We start from the raw sequence: 22,675 nt of genomic DNA, 5'->3' as shown, positions 1-22,675 counted from the left end.
GATACACGAATACAAAATAAAAGATAAAGGTGGTCAATTATGTCCGAAATGTACATTATTAAAGATCTATGAACTACTGCAATCAATCAATCAATCAATTAATAAATAAATAAAAAGTAAAGTACCACCAAGTAGCTATACAAGGAAATTAATGAAATTTCTTCTCAGAAACCATCATAATAACATACTTGATGTATAAAAGCTTGAGACCAGTGCAAGAGATTAACAGTTTAAATACAGAATATACTTTATTCTCATTTTGACATTTATGGTACATATAAAATACATATATTGGGGTTAAAATTACAAATGTGACAATTTTGATCAAAATAATTGTATTAAAATAGCTAACAGAACATTACATTATTTATGAAAGAAAGAAAAGGGGGAAAAAACAGTGAATGTTACTAAATAAGCAAAATCCCTGAACAGAACTCACATGATTACAGTGCAGCTTAATCTAGGGGAGATTAATTGTCTCCCCAAAGACAATACATTTTAACAACAGCCTGTGTTCAGAGTTCACTCTGTCATCGCTCAATGTAGAAGAATGATAAATCTCTGTTAACATTTTTTTTTTAAATTACAATAAGCAGCATATACTTTTTCCTGACCAGTTCAGAACAGTTTTGGCCCTTCATCTGTTTCAAATTATAAAAAAAAGTGACAACAATTCAGAGCAATTGGGGGTTTACTGCTGGCAACTTCAAGTTGACAACTTCAAGTTGACCCAACTTCAAAGTGGGTCAAGTAAACATCTCTCTTACAATACAAAAAAAGAGAGAAAACTGTCCAACATCATGCCTTCATACTGGTACTTGGGTCTGCCTGGGTGGGATTGGTTTGGGGACTCCTGGCCCTTGTCTGTAATGTTGACAAGCAGGTCAGGTGATGATAATCTCAAACATTGTTCTACTCAAATTTGAAAACTTAATAAGCTGTCTCTCTTTTATTTAATTTAAGTACATTTGAACAAGATTTTTTCCACATCGTTTCAGTAAATGGTGTTTGCCAGAACAGAACTTGTCAGTGCAAAACAAGGGTGTTACATGGTTGCTAAGGTCTAATTGGTTATGCATTTGCTTGGATATTCTGAATGTTTTTAAGCTTGTTTCTAGGGTGTTTTGATTGGTTGATTACCAACCCAAGTTTTTGATATATTCTGGATACAGCTAGATGCAGTATGTCTAGACCTTAAAATTTTAGACCCACTTTACATTAAACTGTCTTTCTCTACTTTACTTTTTCGATAAGAGCATTTTCGAAGTCCCAGCCAGCCAGATCTGCATTTGACTGTTTGTGACAGTCACAGTTGTATTTACCTTGTAAAGCATGACATAATATTATGAAAAATATATATATTTTTAAATGTAACAGTTTATTGAACCGTTTATTTAGACGCTGTACGTGCTGCGGGGATTCGCGTGACACTAACGCGGAACCAGACTTCATTCGCCCCAATGGAAAGCATATTTACACTGTCTGAATCGTTCCCTATCCCCTATTTAGTGCACTATGGGCCAGATTTACTAAGCAGGGCAAATTAGCGTGAGAGCGCAATTAACAGCGTGCGTTAAGATGCGTGTGATCTACTGACGATGTGCAAATTAAAGAACACAGACGCAGTCATATCATTTCCATAATGACCAACGCAAACTACCAGGTAGCTTGTTTTAGCGGTAAATAATAGCGCAACCACAAGTAAATCGACTAGCGCAAACCTTAGTAAATCACCTTGCGTGATTTATTTAAATACTCTCCTCCCATAAATTTTGCGTATGAAAGGGAAACTCCTACAAATGCATATGCAATAAGGTCAGCCCGCAAAAATAACCCTGTCCACGCCTTTTCAGCGCTAATTTTTCACTGCGTGTCTTTAGTAAATCCTGACAGAAGTTTTTTTAACGCAAAAAGAGGGTTTGCACTGGCGCAAGCTGTTAGTAAATCTGGCCCTATATACTCACCATATAGAAAATAGTAATTGTGTGAACAAGTGACCGATTTCAGCCGCAGCTTCAGCGTCTATTTATAATGTAGGGGGCGGGATGTTTCAAATTCTAGAGAGCATTTGATTTGACAGAAAAATCGGCTTAAGCTTAAGTGTAGAATGATGTCATCAAAATTGTTGATCCAAATTGACAGAAGTGAGAGACTAAGTTGCGAATGCTTATATCTTCTAAATTTTGAAAAAAATAAATGAATTTTTTCATTGTTTTGGAGCACACTAGCCTACAGATAACCTTAAGGCTAAAATATTCATACTAAAAGCCCAAATATTTCCATTTTGATTTCATGGGGACTTTAATGTTACAGGTCTGTCACTTGCCTTGGCAAAAACCACAAATAAATCAATGGAGCGCACAAAAAAACAGGTTGGGTTAGATATTTCTACTGACATTACCTTGGTTGAGATACTGAGGTATTTCCTAGATTTGTTGGTTTAGGTAGCTGAAAGAAACAAATGAAGAGAGCAAAGTTACTTTAAAGATGATCGACAGAGGTTGACTTACTATTAACCTTTTAAAAATGGCAAATTAAATTTTATTTAGTGAGGGTTCATTAATGTAACGTGTTTTTTCAGGGCACAGTGGAATTGTGGAAATTAAAGCATGGCATAATGAATTCATCAGTCGTTTCTGGCTGTCTCTAATAAGAGCTCATGTGTATCAGTGTATCTGTAGCCCTGTTTCTATTGTTAGGGTTTAGGGTTAACACATTTTCATCATTATGGCAGAACTTTGTGAGTGGTTTGCTGTTTGAACCTCTGTCGTTGACCGTGGAGTAGACGCTCTTGTTGTATTGCCGTTTGCCCTCACATGTGACTGGGCATTTGAGGGTCCATTTGGCGCATTAGTTGACCTGTTGTAAAAATTTTAAACAAAATATAAAATATCAGAAGATTTCACAACAATTTTCAAACATTTTTAATTTTGTGTTTGTTGACATGAACTTTCTGTCTCTGGGTGAATTCACTAATCAGTTACATTGCAATATTTTAAACCTGGATCTTTTTTTTAAATGCCACTCACAATTCAACTCAACCAGGAACTACGTGCTACTGTATGTGTATTTAAATTAATTCAGTCAGTCAAACGAAGTCAGCTCAGACATGCCTCCTTTCTATTCAAATGTGGCTTATTATAAATGTGCCAAATTCAGAAACATCAATGTTATTTAGTCGTAATTAGCATGTTGTATGTATCCTTCCTACAGAAAGCAATGGTAAAAGTACTGGTGGATTTTATTTAAAAGGGATGTGTATGTTTTTTAGTCATCACAGCAGCGGAATATTTGTGGAAACCTTTTAAACCTTTGGTTGCTGGTCTGAATATTTTTTCTTGCAGCTTGTGGCCACATTTCTGTACAATTGCTTCAGCAGTATTTTCTGGCCGTGTTTGTGCCGTTACCTGATTTTTCTCATTTCTTTTGTGAGTTAGGGGCCAAAACAATGAAAATAATGCAGAAAAAAAGCAAGTACGCATAATTCATTCTTACTGATTTACCCTCTCCGTCTTAAAATTTAAAACGTCTTCCATTGTTTACTATTAAAATATTGAATATTACAACATTCAAGATTGAACAAAAGACATACGTTTCAAGATTGAAGAGGCATAAAAATAAATGGCATAAAGCCTGGTACACACTGCATGATTTTAGCCCTGATTTTCACTTATAGACAGTTTTGAGGAAAACGCCAACAAATGCCCGAATCGGAGGCAAATCTTTGCTCATTCAATCGCCGAGTGGCAATCGCGTAGTGTGTATTATTAAAGATGTGATCTGAGATGTGACTCAGATCTGTTTTTCACATGATTGTGTGAACAGCACAAACCACATGGAATCTGATCTTTTCTATTCTGATTTGGGCCACTTCCATATGTGGTCACTGTATATCAACCTTCGTCACAACTCTGCGTTCATGGTAGTCACTTCAAAGATTTTATATACCCAACGTTATCTACACACTTGTGGAAGGTAGTCAGTGGAAGGACAGTGATGTGTCAGAGCTCGTAAGTACTACAGTGACAGCTCTATATACAAGCAAAACACAAGGGCATAAGAATGTTTAAAAAGTCTTTGCTCTCTTTTTGTGCATTTTTTTTATATTTTGCAAAAATGTGACAGAGTTGTCGGCGATTCTTCCTATTGAAATGTTGTGTGATGTGTAACCCCCTGACGGTAATCCATTGTGTAATGTGCACACAACAGGAACTAAATAGTGACTCTGACAGTCGTGTAGTGTGAGAAGAACAGAGATCCGATGACATTGAAAATCGTGTAGTGTTGCCGGCATAAGAAATTGATGGACCTTTTATGTTTGGATGGACAACCCTTGATACAGCAGTTGAGACTGTCTCTTCTGAAGATGTAGAGCAAAGCGATTATTACGACCACCAAAATTGGCATCACCAGAAGAAAGAAGATCAAGAGTCCATCTCTCAGGGAGTAATCTAAAAAGAAAGTTTTTAAAGCGATGATGTAACCATTAAAATGTGTCACTGTGTGTTTTGTTTATTTAGAGAGTGAGACAGTATGAGTGTGCTCTTACCGATCTGTGCCGGGCCACTGTCGATACTTCCTCCCCTGCCAGATTTGTCACAGTTGGGTGGAGCCCAGCCATTATTACAATGACAATGGAATTGATCATTACACACCTGTGCGAAAACCACACAATATAAAAAAAGTGAGACTTGATGAATTGGTTATTTAGTGAAAATTGGTGTCTACAAGTGGAACTTGCACTGATTCACATTAACACCAAGAACATGGATAAAAAAATGTAAAAACGTAGTTAGTAACTTACTCCATTACTGTTGCAGTTTCTCTGGGCGTCACATTTCTGACTCTGATCCAGAACTGAAGAATTCAAACACGTAAAGTCCAAACACACCTGAGAGACAAAGAGAAATATAGGACGCAACTGTTTGTATAAAAGTTACAGATTATAGATTATAATAAAATGAGAGTATCAAATTTAAAACCAACTCCAACAGTACATATTATGGAGGATACGGTTTAAAATTTGTTCTAGTGTCCATTCATAAGCATATATCTGAGCTAGTATTACTTTCACTCAAGCTAATTGTCTATTTATATTATTAGACTCTGTTTGAAATGTTCAAACACAGGTAGAAGTTTAAAATCCTACATAATAAGCCTACAAAACTAATGGCTTCTAAATCCTCTCCATTCTAACCTTTCCAGGAGCGCAGACCGAGCCAGTTTTGACATAGGCTGGATCAGTCATATCTGGGCCCAGGTCGAAGTCAGCATTCATGCAGGTAATTGTGCCCCCCTCTATTTTTTCTACGCTGACTGTCGCTCCTCTCGGTGGGTTGTTGCTGTCGAATACACATTGGATTTTCCCACACATAGCGTTTCTGTAAAGACACAAAATAAATTCACACAGCTCTTCCAAAATTTATCTGATCCATGGATCAAAAACCATAATATGATCCATAGTTTCGTGATCTGTTGAACCAATAGATAGGGTTAAAAATATCGTCTCACTCATGACACAATTCGGTTCCATACACAATATATTGATCTCACATTACTCTCACAAATATTTTAACAAAGCCAAATAGTTAAAATGGATTTTTTTAAATTATTACTTTTATTGAATATTAACAAAAAGTAATGTTCATTAAAATACACTAAAATACAGAATTATGTTACACACATATGCTTGCACTCTGTCCATGACTACTTGCATTTAAAAAGTTAAAAATATTGTATGCATTTATAAACATATATACACACACACACACACATATATATATATATACATATATCTGGGGGCGCAGCAAATGTAACTACTTAAAGCACAATTTAAGTACTTTGATACCACAGTAAAAACTACTACCAGCCTAACTAATGAAGTTAAAACATTATTAAAGGCAAGTGAACAGTCAGTAAAGAAATAAGATCAAATACACGAATTATAAACTTTGATAAATACAATATAACAAAGTTACAAATAACAAAGTTACAAATAATGTAATGTCAAACTGTATTCCGGTAGAGACGTAATAATTAGGACTAATTGTAAAATACCACTGTAGTGTTCACTGTATAAATGAAATATAGATTAATCTTTGTTAAAGCTGTATTTTGTTGTTTGTTTAACTTAATGACTTAAAGTGACAGCAACATATAAATACCACTGTAGTGTTCACTGTATAAATGAAATATAGATTAAGTCATTAAGTTAAACAAACAACAAAATACAGCTTTAACAAAGATTAAAGTGACAGCAACCTATAAATACCTGCTGCTAAGACCGAATGCATGGATCCAATATACACATCCGATTTCTTTCTCAACTGTTACGTTCACTTAAGACACAACCGACTGTGTTTAAGACAATACTTGCAGAGACTGGTATTTTGACATAATTTTGTGTGAATGTGTCAGTTTAAGTGCATGGAGATGCGACAGAGGAATAAATTCACTTTTCGCAAGCTATCTGAAACGTGCCTCTCACAGCCTCTCTGTGTGTGTGGCTGTCCGCACAGATAACATCACACAAGTACCGAATTGATGGCGAAATTTCCACAAAGTTTGGAAAACTATCCACAAAAAAAACATGCATGCCGAATCGTGGGGCCTGGTCCGTACAGATCAACAAAGATCCGTTTAACACCTAACCCTAACAATTAGCATAGAATCATAATGGTATTTTTTTATTGACCAACCAACCATGATGCCATTTTTTAATGATGTAAAACTAAAATTAAATAAGGTACTCACTGCACTTCACAAGGTTTAGGTTTAGACCCAGAGTTTCCACAGTTTCCAAACACACTTCCCTTAGTATTAGCATAACTAAAGCACTTATCATCTGCTTTAGTTGCCCCTGCAGAGAAGAACATCACATGAAATCAACCATACCAAACAAGCTTTCTATAAAATTTTGAAAACGCAGCATGTCATTTGATGCTTGGCCACAATGTCAGACAGAAAGTGACACGATCGCCCAGTTTGAGATAAAACTCTCTACAATGAGAAGTACCTGAGCCAAAAAGCTGTTTGCACTGGTATTCAAATGTTTGGCAGCGGCCCTCAAAGCAGAAGGCTGTGTTACTGGCACAAGGGATACCATCCATGGTGTAGAAATCTGATGGACAGAATGGAGACGATCCACCGCAGAACTCCGGCAGATCACAGGTGTTGACAGACGGTCTGCAGGGTGTGCCAGCTACATTGATCTGCTCACATTCAAAGGTTTTTCTCTTATTTCGCTTCTTTTAAGAATATATCATTTTTATCTTGTAAATATATATTTACAAGGTATAATATATATTTATTATATATTTACAAGGTATAATATAATATATTATAAATATATATAATACATATTTTTAACTGGACCATAAGATATTCATAAATTACTGTTCTTTGTTTTCTTCTTCAAGTAAATTAATAGAAGCCAAATAAATAATTCTTTCAGGGTTAAAGGTGAAGTTTGTAATTCCCATTCGTCAGCTCACTATGACGTACATAAGAAGTGATTCTGACGAATGGTGATCTCGCTCGAGAGCCTATCTACTTTGAGTGTAACTAAACGAGCCAATGCAAGGGATGCGATAATTGCACCAGCTGCTGTGCATCACGGCGCAATCATGTAATGAGCGGAAAGTGCATGGCATCCTTGTCTTTCGCTTCAGAGCCAGGCGGTGTATGCGGTTCCTGCTCTGCAATCTTATCCGAGAGTGTTTTAACTTCAAAAGGCGAGTCTGCTTCTTCAAGCTGGTGTTGGCGTAACATCGCAGACATTGCTGGCTGTAATCTCACAGAGAAAAAAGCAGCTGTTTTTACAGCTCAGAATGTTGCGCCTTCAATGAGAATGTGAGTGGCTTGAGAATCAAGCTTGAAATATCATCCTATTAGTGTAGCTGCGGTCATCTCTGGGTGCATCAGCACCAGAGAGAGCAGTTTCCTGAAAGAGCATACACGGTTTTACACTGCATCTTTTTCAAGACGTCATTCAAACAGTGCTTTTCTGGATGCGGTCTTTTCCATCCTCATATGACGGCCACGATCACTGTTTCACATGCCTGGGCTTAAGCGTGTTGAGACTGCGTTCGTGGGTGGTTCATGTTCTCTCACACGTTGGTACGTTGTTCGTCTCCCCTTTCTCGTAAAAGCGCCCGATGGCTAAACCTTGCAGAGTTGCGAGACATCACCAAAGTTCACTTTCTTGATGCTACCATCTCACAAGGTGGCCTTTTTCGGCGACACTGTTGGAGTCTTTGCCCAGCTGGTCTCTACAGTTCAGAAGCAGGCTGAGGAAACCAAGAGCTTGTGGAGCCTGATGTGCTACCTGAGTCACTCATGGGCTTCCACTCAGTCTGTTTGTCGCCAAGGGTGTCAGTCCCCCGCGGAAAAAAAAAACTGTCACAGCCAGCTCTATACTGTGACATCGAGCTTTCGCAGGAAGACTGCGTCACCTATCTCAGCAGCCCTGAGACGGGCGACCCAGAGTCAGCTGCTGTTCCCTGGTGGAGGGCCGGATGGAGAATCTTTTGTTTATTTAAATTCTCTTCCACCGCTTGGTGTCCCAGTCAGGGGTACTCAAATTGTCAGTAAGAGCAGCTTCTCTGGGTCTAAAGAGGGCGCAGGGAGCGACGCTTCCATGCCTTGCCACTCCCGTCACTCTGTCACCAGCGGGCAGCAGGGTGCGGTTTGGGGATGCCACCAGGCCCTTCCCATGCACCCTCTGCCCCACCCTGGGTACGTCTGTGGTCCCGTTGGTCCCACTTGCACGGTGTCTGGGAGCCTGGCTAGCGCTTTCCCAGCCCATCTCGCTGGCTTATCCATACCATCAGACTCGGCTATGTGATTCAGTTCGCCCAGCGCCCACCCAAGTTCAGCGGCATCCACTTCACCTCTGTGCAGAGTGGCGATGCTCCTGTCTTGCAGGCAGAGATCGATATCTTACTGGCGAAGGACGCAATCGAGCCGGTCCCTCCAGCCAATGTGAGGACAGGGTTCTACAGCCCCTACTTCATTGTACCCAAGAAAGGCGGTGGGTTACGACCGATCTTGGACCTGCGAACCTTGAATCGGGCCCTGCACAAGCTCCCATTCAAGATGTTAAAGCAGAAACGCATTTTCGAATGCATCCGTCCCAAGATTGGTTTGCAGCGATCGACCTGAAGTATGCGTACTTTCATGTCTCGCTTCTTCCTCGACACAGACCGTTTCTACAGTTTGTGTTCGAGGGACGGGCATATCAGTACAAAGTCCTACCCTTTGGCCTGTCCCTGTCGCCCCACGTCTTCATGAAAGCCGTAAAGGCAGCCATAGTTCCACTCCGAGAACACTGCATTCGTATTCTCGACTATCTCGACGACTGGCTGATTCTGGCTCAGTCTCGAGATCAGTTGTGCGAACACAGGGACATGGTGCTCCGTCACCTCAGCCTGTTGGGGCTTCGGGTTAACTGCGAAAAGAGCAAACTCTCCCTTGTGCAGAGGATCTCTTATCTCGGTATGGAGTTGGACTCGGTCAACTAGACTGCGCAACTTACAAAGGAGTGCATCCAATCAAGTACAAGTACAATCAAGAGCAGGGCAGTGGTCCCACTGAAACATTTTCAGAGGCTCCTGTTGCAAGTGACCGTATTGTTATGAGGCGCCGTCATACTCTCATTGAGTATGTGCGCGCGTCTCAAATGAGTATGTGCGTGGAGAGTTTGTGTGTGCGCGCGCGTCTCATATGAGTATGTGCGTGGAGAGTTTGTGTGTATGCGCACGTCTCATATGAGTATGTGCGTGGAGAGTTTGTGTGTGCCCGCGCGTCTCATATGAGTATGTGCCTGGAGAGTTCCGCGCATCTCGTGTGTGAAAAGTTTACGTGTTTGTACGTGAGCGACTTTAGGTGTGTCGTTGTGCATTTCATATGTATTAGTTTGAGCATTCAGCAGTGTACATGCATGTTTGACTACTTAGTATACGTGTTTCATATATGTGTGTGTGAATGAAGTTTGATTTAAGCCCTAGACGGCGCCTCATATTGTTGTCTTTTCGCGTAAAATATAACCAAACTTTAGAGCGCTTCTGCCTCGATGCCATGTTTGCTGCGTTCTGAACCAAAACAAGGCAGCGCGTGACGGCATGACACATTTGCAAGGAGCGGAACCGATAAGCGGAATCCTTAAGCAGGCATACTAACGGTTCCAAGGAATTGGTTCACTGGGCACCGGTTCTAAAGAAGAACCGGTTCTCGATTCCCATCCCTAGGCCTTAGCCTACTGCTCTGCACTTTGAGAGGCATCAGGGATGTGAAACACGAGCAGAAAGACCATCATATATATACACATCTACGCAGCCACCGTGGTGGCGCGTTTATAACTGTGGTGGTCAAGTTTACCAACACAGCCCTAACTGCGTCAGGCTGAAACTAGCAAAAATCACTTGCCTTGAGCCTGGCGCTACATTGCGCCGGATGTATGATAGGGCCCTTAATGTTTTGATGGTGCTTGGGAGGCTCAATGTTGACATTTTTAGGGGAGATAAATGCATAGTATATAGTCAATGAACGATAAATTGGGTCAAGAGAATGTATTATAACAATTTTTTTTTTACACACTTCACCTTTAATGTTTGGCATAGTCTATAGTCATAATTAGCTTTATATAAAACAGTATAAGTATTTAGAATGTTTGCATTTAAAAAGCTAGATCAATGTGTATGTGTGTGAGGAGGGTCTGACCTGACAGTTTTCGCAGCAGCTTCCTACAGCGCAGGCCGAGCCCTTAGTGAGGGTGCATGTATCGGCATTACAACACTTATTATTGCACTCCTGCAACACAACAGTAAAGACTGCATTCAGTACAGCAAGACTGAAAAGGTCTGTAGTGTGTCATACAGCAAATCATTTAGTTTTCCATTTAATTATTGATCATTTAGGTTTAAATGATCAATGAACATAAAACAGTTGAACGAATGGGAAAACTAGTTAGGTCACACTAAAGAAAACATGAAATGACAATCAAAACCAACTGAACTTCTGATCCAATGGATTTTATGGATTTATCCATCATGAGAATTTGATTGGATCTTGTAAAGCGAGCTAGTATGGTATTGGTTAATATTATTTTCCTGCTCACACTTCTCAGGTTACTTCAGCATTAAGGCGAGACATGGCAGGCAAAAACATCATTTTTTTTTCACTGGTCAATTTTTAGTTTTAGGGCTGTTTGTCTTCAAAAAAATGTCTTCTTTCAGACTTGTGCTGAAAAAAAGTCCAAAATACACATTTAGGTCTTTATTTTACTACACTTTGTCTGTTTGCGTGTTTAGATTTCGCCTAAATTCATCAAAAGTTTCTAAATCACGCTGATCCACGATCGCTGTCTGCACCCTGTTATCACATATACCCTATATATACACACACTATATATATATATATATATATATACACACTATAGGCCTATATACAAAACAATTACATTACACAACACATTTCAGTTTTTGTATAATATAATTACTATATAATACTAAACAAATCTGTAATTGTGGGATCCTTAAAGTGGTTGTGAGTCCCTCAGGCACTCACTGTGTGATGGACTGTTGATGTGTTGTTTTGGATGTTATGATCAGTGTTTAACATCCAAAACTCATTATTGCTTCATCCATCAGTGTGATACATGGATTTTACATGGACCTAAAGCATATTTTGTCTGTAATTCATTGCTTTCAATAGAAATTAGTGGAATTTTGCCATAAAAATCTTTAAAGGCCGTTTCCTCAAAAATTAGTTTCTCACCCTCCGAGTGACAATTTTTCCACTACTGTAGCACCCACATACATCAAACTTTACAGTCATATTCCTAACTATATTGTGAAGGTTTGTCCAGAGGAATTTGTTGATATATCATCCTTGGCCTGATTTATTTGACATTTTATGCCTAAAAATAGGGCTATATTTAGGGCTTTTTAAGGCTATTGGCAATATTTTCTGATTTACAGGGTAACAAAAAGAGATATTCATAATCCCCTCAGGTAATTTCTTTTCATTGAATATATCAACAAAATGCAAAAATAATATTGAACCTTGTTTTTTTCAATGGTCAGATTTGTCACTTCAAAATATATGCAAATTAGAACACATTTAATTAGATATTAGCCTGATTAGCATATTTAAACAAAATTACAGAAAAATTGCAATACATTTTTTTTTCCTCCTATTCATGCGAGTAATCAACTGATAAAGTTTCATGGTGATATCTGCAAGTAAAAAATTAACCTATTCACCTGTAGTGTCTCACCTTAAAGGAGCATCATGTTCAAAGAGGAGCAAACTTACATAAAAAAAAGTTTTTTTTTAAATAATATGCAAAAATAAAACAAATTTGGATTTCATGTTGACTGTTAGACTCTTGTCTAAAGCAATTCATGGGTGACTACTGCACTTATACAGTAATACATGTGATAGTCTGTATGTATGGATGGGTGTGATGAGAACATAAACTGTAAAAAAAGATGGATTACGTTTCTGCACTTCCTTCCATTGTAAATAAAAATGAAGCCAAAATATCCCAGAAATATCTGTTGACATCTCACACTGATGATGTCATTTGGAGCCAAAGTCTGTGCAGTAGTGATCGCGAGGTGGAGCCGCGGTATCAAGGTCCCGCAGATGTGCAAATCACTAGCACATCAGTCTGTCAATAATGACGTTATTCCCGATTTTTATAGCATCAAATAACTTGCGAACTAAAATTAAACTTTTTTTTTTCACATTTTTTCAAAAATTGAACAATAACATAATTCAGAGTGATAACAACTACTTAAAATGACAGAAACCATCTTAGGGGGGGAAAATTGTGTAATTAGATTTTTTTTAGTTTGTTGTAATTAGATTTTTTTTTTTTTGGCTCACATCCCATTCGATTACATGTAGAAGGTGGGGTTTATGACCTATAACTGCAGCCAGCTTCCAAGGGGGTGATCGAAATGTTTTGGCTTCACTTTTCAGGATGTGTGCGGCACACTTGGATGAGGACGAAAAAACAGACACTGACCGGTTTCTGATGGTTAATAAATTGTGTCTATAGTTTTTGGTATAATAGTGCCTGGAAACTGAAGACATTGGAAATGAAATTAATTATTAACTCTGAATATTGCTAAGGAAACACCCTCGAAACTGATGCCTTGATTGCATACAAGCCATTTTTTTTCAATTAAGCCTCTGAGTTTTAAAAAATACCTGAGGTGTACCACAGTCACACTCCTCTTCACTCTCCAGAATGCCGTTCCCACACCTGGGCACTGTGATGATGTTGTCTTGAGAGGGCGGGTTCCTCAAACACGCCCCACCACCTCGCAAAATCAACCTCTCAAAATCTTTCGCACTGCAGTCACTGAATTTAGTTGATCCACTGCATTCACACCCAAACACAATGTCAAACACATCAAGAACAGCAGGAAATCAAGAAGTTAGCTACATTTTTCTACATGTCATAATCATTTGTTAACAAACAAGTATTAATGACTTCAATGAGCTCATTGTTTCTGCATTAAATTGTTCAATTGTTTAAATTAATAAATGTTTTGCTAACTGTGATTTTGTGTACATTTCTGAATAAATGACGTAGACTGTTACCTCTGATAACATATCACTCTAAATTACCAACATCAAATAAAATCTATTTAGAATGACAGGGATGGCAACAGGCAGGGGTTAAAGTGGGCCGGAACTGTGTTCCGGCACCTCAGATAAATTAATAAATAAATGAATTAATCTCAACGAATCTCGCTGGTCACGAGATGGGCCGACTGACCGACCAACCTCCCTTCCCCCCCGCTGAACACGCGCGATTACAAATGCGTGAAATGCACTCACAGTGGTTGAGCGCGGTAAAGTTAGCAAAGTTAGTTTTAGGTTCGATATTTCACCGGACATTTGTTTTCCCTTGCCACTGTTCTATAGGGTCGTCAGTCTTACAAAGATATCAATAGCAGGATTAGTTTTAACATTATGTAACCATTATCGACATTAAATAGACTATTCGTTCAAAATCACCTATGTGCATTGCTGCATATTTACATGAGAATGCTTTGATGCGTTTCCACAACGCATGCCTAAGGGAAGGTCTGCCAAATCCACCAACTGCGTTAAACGTAGCCTATAATTTGTATTATTTAAAATTACTTTTCAAATTCCAAAGCTTGTAGAAGGTTCCTATTGGCAATGCTGATTTGGTAGCCTTGAGTAAATTAACTTATCTAAGAAAATGATTCATTATACTCATCAGTTGAGCATATGTTTTCTTCACTGACACAGATGAAAATGAAAAGACTATCAGTCAAAGTAATGTGGGCTGGTGTGGCTACAGTGCCAGGGCTCAATTTTTGTCCCAGTGCAGCAATTTTAACATAGTATTGTCATCATATCAGTGTTGATGGACCAAAATAAAACCATTCAAATATCAAGTAAATAAGTATTGTGATACTTGGTGCCACAGTGACACTCTTGTCCCAAAAAGTATTGCTATACCACGATACTCAATATGTTGTCCCACGGTGAGTCATTTTTCCCTGTACACAAAATGTGACGGTTCCCCCACCAAATCCCACTTTAACCACTGGCAATAGGTATTGTTGTAATTCTGTATGACTTTTAACAAATAATATTGTTTAACACAATTAAAACTTAAAGGAATCTTTCCTTTAAGTTTAGTAAAGTAAAGTAAAATTCTGTTATCATGTCATTCCGAACCTGTATGATGTTTTCTTTTAGTGTTCCACAGAACCAAAGACAAAAAAAAAAGAAAGAAAAAGATTCACACAAATAGTTGCAATAATGAAGGATTGATATTATGAAACAACAACAACAACAACATTCACTGACCTGTTAGCGGGTGCCATGATGCAGCTCCCACCACAGCTACAGCCCCTGATGTCATGACTCATGCCCAGGTTATGTCCCAGTTCATGAGCAGCCACCGTAGAGAACGACTGCAGATTATTATTACTGAACTGTGATGATATAACAGTGAAAAACAAAGGAGACATGAGATTAGAGTCTGTTTTCTGGCAAATTATTAACATCAAAATGTATCTGAGGCAGGTATGTGACAGCATAGACAATCAAAACAATTAAATGAAATAAATATATGCTTGATTTGGTCACATTTTAACATCTTTAACCATGTGAAGCCTGACATGAATTATTTTATTTGATGGTCCCCCAACAGACATTCTACAAAGTAACTTTGCAATTACATGTACCCTAACCCCACTCTACTAATAATCTAATGAGAGTGAGTTGACATGTAGTTGCAAAGTTACTTATTAGGGCTCACACTAACGCTTGTCGGCTTTTCCGGGACAAATGGATTTTTTGAAGGGACAAGTAAAAGAGAATTTTACTTGCCATGACCGGACAAGTAACTTAGCCTGATTACAAAGTCAATAACCAAAAACAATTACTAGGGTACCACCAAACTGTGAGAATGATTCTGGTTTTATTTCATTCATTGCAAGTTAGCCTACGATCGACTTAGATAATAAATGTAGACTATTACAGACTGTAACAAGCTTGAGCTGTTGAGGCTCGAGGAGAAATGAAAACAAATGAGCTCAGCTCACATAACGAAACTCAATTTCATACAACAGTTCAATAAACAGTTAAAACTGAGTCACATAGCCTACATTTTAGACGCAATATTGACGTTTATTCTGTTTCAGCAGTGAAAATAGTTCCAAACAAAGATCACAGCAGAAGCGCGCATCTCACACCAACACTCAACCGTGTTTTCATTATTGAATGATTCAGTTTTGAACGAATCAGTTGAGTCAAAAATTGAATGATCTAGGCCTATTCACATATGCCTATTCATAAACAAATGCATCATTCTTGAATGAATTAGTTGTTTGAATGAATCATTTGAATGACTGACTCAATGACTCGTTCTGCCGCCACCTACTGGTGGTTTAGTGTTATGTTTAAAAGTATCATTCTTTCCAACATTTCTTTTTTGTATTTTCAAATATATTTAAAACAATCTCATAACATTATTTAATGCAGTTGTAAATTTTCAGTGTAAATTGTTTAATTTGATCAGTCCAACCTAGTGTAACAGCCCTATAGTGTCTTATTATTCTAATTAAATGTATTGATCAAATTTAGGAATTTGAAATGAAAGATGAAGCATACATTTAATAAGATTAGGGAGAGAAATGCCCTTTAAATCTGCATATTGTCATATCAGCACATGTAAATATATATCTAAGCTGACTGAACACTGATGAGAATATTGCTTCAGAATAAATTTATTTACATGACGTTTTTTTTTTTTTCAGACAAGCAACTTTTTTACTTGGACAAGTGAATGACAAATTTACTTGTCCGAAGGACAAGCACATTAAAAGAGTTAATGTCGAGCCCTGCTTATAGTTGGTTAGTAGTAGTTAGTCTAAAGTGGACCATTGAAATAGTATCATTTTTGATTACATCAGGCTTTTATGGCTCACACAGTATGAAATAGTGACAATACAGAGCTCATACTCGAGAAAAGGAAAAAAAACACCTCAGTTTCATTTAGAGGCTCAACCTAAGCAAAGATATGCAATTTGGGTCAGAATGTATAATTAAATTCTGATAGATAATGTAAATCAATAAGATCTTTATAATAGTATATCAGACTACTTGCATTCAATGCATTTAAATATCAGCTGTCATGCTTTGTATATCTCCAAATAATATGTCTTGAAAATATTTAAATTAGTTTTATTATCAGAGCTCTGTAGTGTTTATGGTGTGGGGCAAAACATATTATGTAATGCAATACAACAATGATTCATAGATGTACGAATAAAAGTTCCTCAAAAGCGTCATATTTGATATATTGTAAACATGATAAAAAAAAAAGGATGAATAATCAAGTAAACCCATATTGCTTGGTCCAGCGGGTCTTCATCTTGAAATATTACTATAAAAGTTATTCTGACATTAACTTTATAAGATTTCGAAGCAAACAACATGTACCACGACCTGAAGGGGGATGTGAAATAGTACTAAAATGCCTTTTACTTGCTAAAATAAAAAGAAAGTACAAATTATCAAATGTGATAGACATTTTAAGGTTAATTGCTTTGAATTCTGCCAGCCAGTCTGCAAACACGGCTTTCCCTCAATAAAACATGCAGGTTTTAGATTACTGCTTTCAGAAAACTATCACCCCTGAAGGCTTCAAAATACTTAAGAGCATTCTAACATTATAGTTTTACTATAATAGTCAAAATGACTGATGCAGTATAAATTCTCTAACCACATTGATTCCTCCGCCGTTATTCGCAGAGCAGACCGTCCCCACGAAGGCCATGCCAAGCACACCTCCAGGGTACGCTCCTGAACGGCCCCTTTAAGAAACAGAGACACAGATCATGTTACTCAGAATATACAAAGGTGGGTCTAATGTCAATGACATCTGGTGTCAAGTCAAGTCAAGTCAAGTCATCCTCATTTATATAGCGCTTTTAACAATGTAGATTGTTTCAAAGCAGCTTTACAGAGATAAACATATCATTTAAGGTAACAGAGATTGGTTTGGTTTTATAGTGGTTCTTGAAAAATGTTTTTTCCAGCTAAAGGTAGTTTTGATTGATTCACTTCAGTCTAAATGATCATTTGTTATTAAATTAGGGGCCGCTAAGACGACACCGTTCTCTCTAAACAGACTTTAAACGTGAACCTGTGATAGACACTGATGGCGTTCACATGCGCATTAAGAATTGATTGTATAGTTACGTGCGTTTGAATATATGTGCGCAGGTTTGTAATTCCTTACAAACCATGCCTAAACAAACTACTTGTCTTGTCTATAAATTTTGATGCAGAATTTTATTTTATCGTATCACTTTGGGTAGGTACGCGAACCGAAAAATTCCACAACGCTTTATCCGTAGAGTGGTATAGGGATCCTCCATAGGGAGAGGCTAGTTGGCACTTCAGCACTGCATTGTCATCGGGTCCAGGCGAAAGTCCTTCGTCAAATCTGGAAACGGCCTGGATCCGGAAGGCTGCGGGAAAACCTCAGAATAAACAAAGACACTAAAATTAGCGTAGATGCCATTCTTCTTATGATGTAACGAGTACATCAGGATTTGAGGGAAGTGTTCCCAGTTCTGGCTGACCTAATCTAAGCAGCCTAATATTGAATTATAGAAGTCTATAGAGAGTTATGTGAATGCTAGGTCAAAGAGATGTGTTTTTAGTCTAGCTTTGAAATGACAGACTGTGTCTGCTTCCCGGACAATGTTAGGAAGATTGTTCCAAAGTTTTGGTGCTAAATAGGAAAAGGATCTACCGCCAGCAGTCGATTTAGATATTCTAGGTATTATCAACTGGCCGGAGTTTTGAGATCGCAATAGACGTGAAGGACTATAATGCGTTAAGAGCTCTCTCAAGTACTGGGGAGCTAAACCATTTAGTGCTTTGTAAGTAATCAGCAATATTTTAAAATTGATACGATGTTTAATAGGGAGCCAATGCAGTGTTGACAGAACCGGGCTAATATGGTCGTACTTCCTGGTTCTGGTAAGAACTCTAGCGGTTGCGTTTTGAACTAGCTTTAGTTTGTTTATTAAGCGTGCAGGGCAACCACCCAGTAGAGCATTACAATAATCTAGCCTTGATGTCATGAACGCATGAACTAGTTGTTCCGCATTTGTCAATGAGAGCATATGATGTAATTTAGATATATTTTTAAGATGGAAAAATGCGGTTTTACAGACACTAGACACGTGACTTTCAAATTAAAGATTGGTATCAAAGAGCACACCCAGGTTCCTAACTGACATCGAAGACTTAACAGAGCAGCCATCAAGTGTTAGACGGTATTCTAGGTTATTATGTGTGGAAGTTTTTTGTCCAATAATTAGAATCTCTGTTTTTTCAGAATTTAGTAGTAGGAAATTACTAGTCATCCAATTTTTTATATCAGCTATGCATTCCGATAATTTTGTGAATTGGTGAGTTTCGTTAGGTTTGGAAGAAATATAGAGCTGAGTATCATCAGCATAACAGTGAAAACTAATTCCATGTTTCCTAATGATATCTCCTAAAGGTAGCATGTACAGAGTGAACAGCAGCGGTCCTAGTACTGAGCCTTGTGGTACGCCATACTGAACTTGTGATCGATAAGACATCTCTTCATTTACTGCTACAAACTGATAGCGGTCAGATAAATATGATTTAAACCATGCAAATGCAATTCCACTAATGCCAACATAGTTTTCTAGTCTATTTAAGAGAATGTTGTGGTCAATGGTGTCAAATGCAGCACTAAGATCAAGTAACACTAATAGAGAGATACAACCACGATCAGATGATAAGAGCAAATCATTTGTGACTCTAATGAGAGTTGTCTCAGTGCTATGGTGCGGTCTAAATCCTGACTGGAAATCCTCGCAGATACCATTTCTTTCAAGAAAGGAACACAGTTGTGAGGATACTGCCTTTTCTAGTATCTTTGACAGAAAAGGTAGATTTGAGATCGGCCTGTAATTGACTAATTCTGTAGGATCAAGTTGCGTGTCATTTCTGAGAACCAAGACAAATTCAATTAAATGGTAAAGAGTACAATCTCAAACTGTAAATAATTTGAACATTGCAGTAAGTTTTTGTTTTTTTTTGCCACAAGTTGATATAAATTTTACATTAATCTACAAAAATATTTCTTGAACCATAGTGGCACTAAATTAAATTGTAATCTGTTTTGGCTGTAATGATTCCGCTTTTGTTTGTCAATTAAACTTTTACTTTGTAGTACTGCCTAGTTCCTGTTTCTCTATGTGATTCCCTGATCATTGGCTGCGTTCCACTCCAAATTTTTATGCCCTTCACTTGCAATCTTCCCTCAGTCTCGTTCACTCGGATATGCGTCATTGCTTACGAGTGCACACTACTGGCGGAACTCGTGAATAAGGTTTAAATGGAACACACTAAGCCCTTGATGGAATTCACTATGGAGCTGGTTTAAACCCCTTTATTACTTATGAATTTGTTTTATGCACCATTCTATATGCATATAAGTTGTTGGAGAAAATATATAAAATCCTATAGGAATATGAGCTATTGGAGAAAATTAAATTATACAAACGAAAAAACAAATATCAATAGTATACACTTTGACTAAGTATTATGCAATGAAATCTCAACATAATATATCATGCGATTAATTCTCAAAATAATTTTCACTTCAAAATGGCAGCAGGGATTCCCCCAAGGGGAAGTGCTTAGGGAAGTTTGCGAGTGCGTGTCTAAAAGTGGAGTGGAACGCAGCCTCACTTACTGCACTGGCTGCACCTAAATTGTATACTCTCTGAGTATGCACTTCTTTTGATACTTGCATTGTAATTGTTAAAAAGAGTATGTTCAATTGTTTGTAGTATAAATGTAATCCAGACGAAAATTTGCAGTGTCGGGGAAGCTACTTTGAAACTGTAGTTTGATAAGCTACTCTTAAGTATATGTAGTTAAGATACAGTCAATCTACCCTTCTGAAAAAGTAGTTAACTACACTACAAGTTACTATCAAACCATAGCTAGGGACATTGAAACTACTTGATGGAGCTCGCAGCATTTAATGTGATCGGAGCCACTCTGAGACGCGAATCAGGAGCTGCTTGCGTGAAGACAGTGCACTTCGTTCTGAAACCCACAGCAACCCATTTAATTAGGTCACAGCCAAGTGGCAACCTTCTGGTCTCTCTCTTGAATCCAACATCAAAGTGACTTAAACTGCAATTCATCGACTGGCCACTAGAGACAGGCTGCAAAAGCGAGCCAATCCCATATACCCCTCACATTAAAATGCCCAACTTTACAGTGGAAATAAATATGGTGCGAAGAGTGGTTTTTGTCTATATAACTAAATTTGCCCTTCATAACAACTGTGAAGGGGGTTAAAAAAATGTCTAACTCATTAGTTTAAATTATATTAAGCCTTAAAGTTGTTTTAAACAGTCTATGGTCACAGCCTTTGCCATGTGATAAGCACACTAAGCTATATCGCAATTTTGTTTTCTCTGCGATTGAGATATGCTTTGCCAAAGCAATAGCACAAATCACAGCGCAATGGCGCAAATTCTTTAGCAAAGTTTTTTAATGCCAAAAAAGGGGGTTACACTGGTGCAAGCTGTTAATAAATCTGGCCCCTTGATATATAGTGCAGTAAAGCAGGATAATCAATTTTTAAAAAGCTATTAATCACCTGTATGTGCTTTAAGTCTTCAATGCAGACAGTGTTTTATTATTTGGTCTGCATAAATTATATACAAAAGTATAACCTTTACTGGTCGATTCTTGTGAAATATCGACCCACTCTAGGGCTGGGCGGTATATCGAGTTTGTACAATATATCGAGATTTTTTTTTCCCCATATGGAATGAGGAAATACCGTTTATATCGATACAGTATTTTAATACGAGCACATCTGAAAAATAGTGGAGTATGCAGTGTGAGCTCCTGCAGTGAAAGAACAGTACAATTTTTCCTAAACATGACACAAGCTTATTAAGCGCTTCAAAATAACTGGTAAGATACATTAGTTAACAAGTTTAAAGCAGCTTGCCCTGTCAGATGCTCGGACAGATAGCCTACTGTTAGTGACTGAAAGATAAATACTGGCCCTGTTTAATGCGTTTGAGACGTGGTGCTTTCCTCAGTGCTTAACTTACATTTCACAGGTATATTCTCCATCTGTAAATGTTCAAACTTCAAGCTTCTGCAAGTGAATCTCCGCTAATATTCAAGCTTCCGTTAATGAGCGCCGCCGCTCGCACGCGCGCCAAACAGACGAGCACAATAGAATAGTAGCGCAATAATTCTGACTAAAATATACATGTTGCTAAAATATTTGTTGTTGGGGACAATAAATGTGCCATATGTGGAATTTTAAACCTACAAGTATATTTTTATGAAAGTGACCATTATAAGGGGGTAATCAAATGCAGGCTAATATAATTAGTTTGTGCTTTTGTTTTTATTTTTAGTTTAGCCTTTAGTCATTTTAAAAACAAAGGCATTCTTTTTGTTTTTAGTTTGTAATGTTACAAAGTTAGAATGTAATTTGATTTTAACCACCTTTTTGCACATAATATATATCATTGCCTACTTTTTTAGTTACTTATCTGTAAGAATGGAGCTTCATAAATGCTGTTCATTGATTCGAGTACATTTTTTGACATTTGGGTATAAAGTGTTTTACTTTTCAAATATATGGTGTAAAAACGTCAGAGTGCTGCCCTCTTCAGGTTAAATGGAAAGCTCCTGCAGTAGGGGTACTCTCTGACGTAGAATACTCTCTGACGTCACTCTGTCACGCCCTTGGTGCGAACTCACCACGCCCTTGGCAGCCCCTGGTATAAAAGCATCTGGTTCCGTCAAAACTATGTAGCGGGTCAGGAGTTGGAATTACGAGTATTGAAAACGGATAGATATATATTAGCGTATAGTTAGCATAGCATTTATATAGTTATTTAGATTATTTCGTGTAGCCTAGGTAGTTAATCTCGCCTATCGCTCCAGTGTGCAACCTGCATTTTACGTGGGATTGCTTCTCCAACGCAATGGAGGTGGAAATGGGCTTCTCCACACAGCTCGCGCTGCCAAACGCTGCTCTTCCTGCATGGACTCCATCACCGCAGCGGCGTCATGA

At 37.9% G+C, this 22,675-nt stretch overlaps 1 protein-coding gene across 1 annotated transcript in view; it reads right to left on the bottom strand.

Moving 5' to 3' along the window:
- Positions 1-222: 222 nt before the first annotated feature.
- adam9b (ADAM metallopeptidase domain 9b) overlaps positions 223-22,675 on the bottom strand; it is a 28,259-nt gene continuing 5,806 nt past the window's right edge. The window contains exons 10-22 of the mRNA XM_077205960.1: positions 17,285-17,375; positions 14,863-14,990; positions 13,219-13,390; positions 10,720-10,809; positions 7,016-7,211; positions 6,754-6,859; positions 5,198-5,381; positions 4,805-4,891; positions 4,550-4,655; positions 4,310-4,451; positions 2,763-2,859; positions 2,402-2,448; positions 223-864 (exon numbers count right to left, since the gene is read on the bottom strand). Of these exons, the coding sequence (XP_077062075.1) occupies positions 807-864; positions 2,402-2,448; positions 2,763-2,859; positions 4,310-4,451; positions 4,550-4,655; positions 4,805-4,891; positions 5,198-5,381; positions 6,754-6,859; positions 7,016-7,211; positions 10,720-10,809; positions 13,219-13,390; positions 14,863-14,990; positions 17,285-17,375 (1,504 nt within the window). The 3' untranslated portion in view covers positions 223-806. The remainder of the gene's footprint in view (positions 865-2,401; positions 2,449-2,762; positions 2,860-4,309; positions 4,452-4,549; positions 4,656-4,804; positions 4,892-5,197; positions 5,382-6,753; positions 6,860-7,015; positions 7,212-10,719; positions 10,810-13,218; positions 13,391-14,862; positions 14,991-17,284; positions 17,376-22,675) is intronic.

The sequence above is a fragment of the Siphateles boraxobius genome, unplaced genomic scaffold (assembly GCF_051911475.1).
Source record: "Siphateles boraxobius isolate OS27281-9 unplaced genomic scaffold, OSU_SipBor_1 55, whole genome shotgun sequence".
Lineage (NCBI taxonomy): Eukaryota > Metazoa > Chordata > Actinopteri > Cypriniformes > Leuciscidae > Siphateles > Siphateles boraxobius.
Note: the sequence above shows the minus strand (reverse complement) of the source record. Positions and strands in the feature narration are given on the sequence as shown.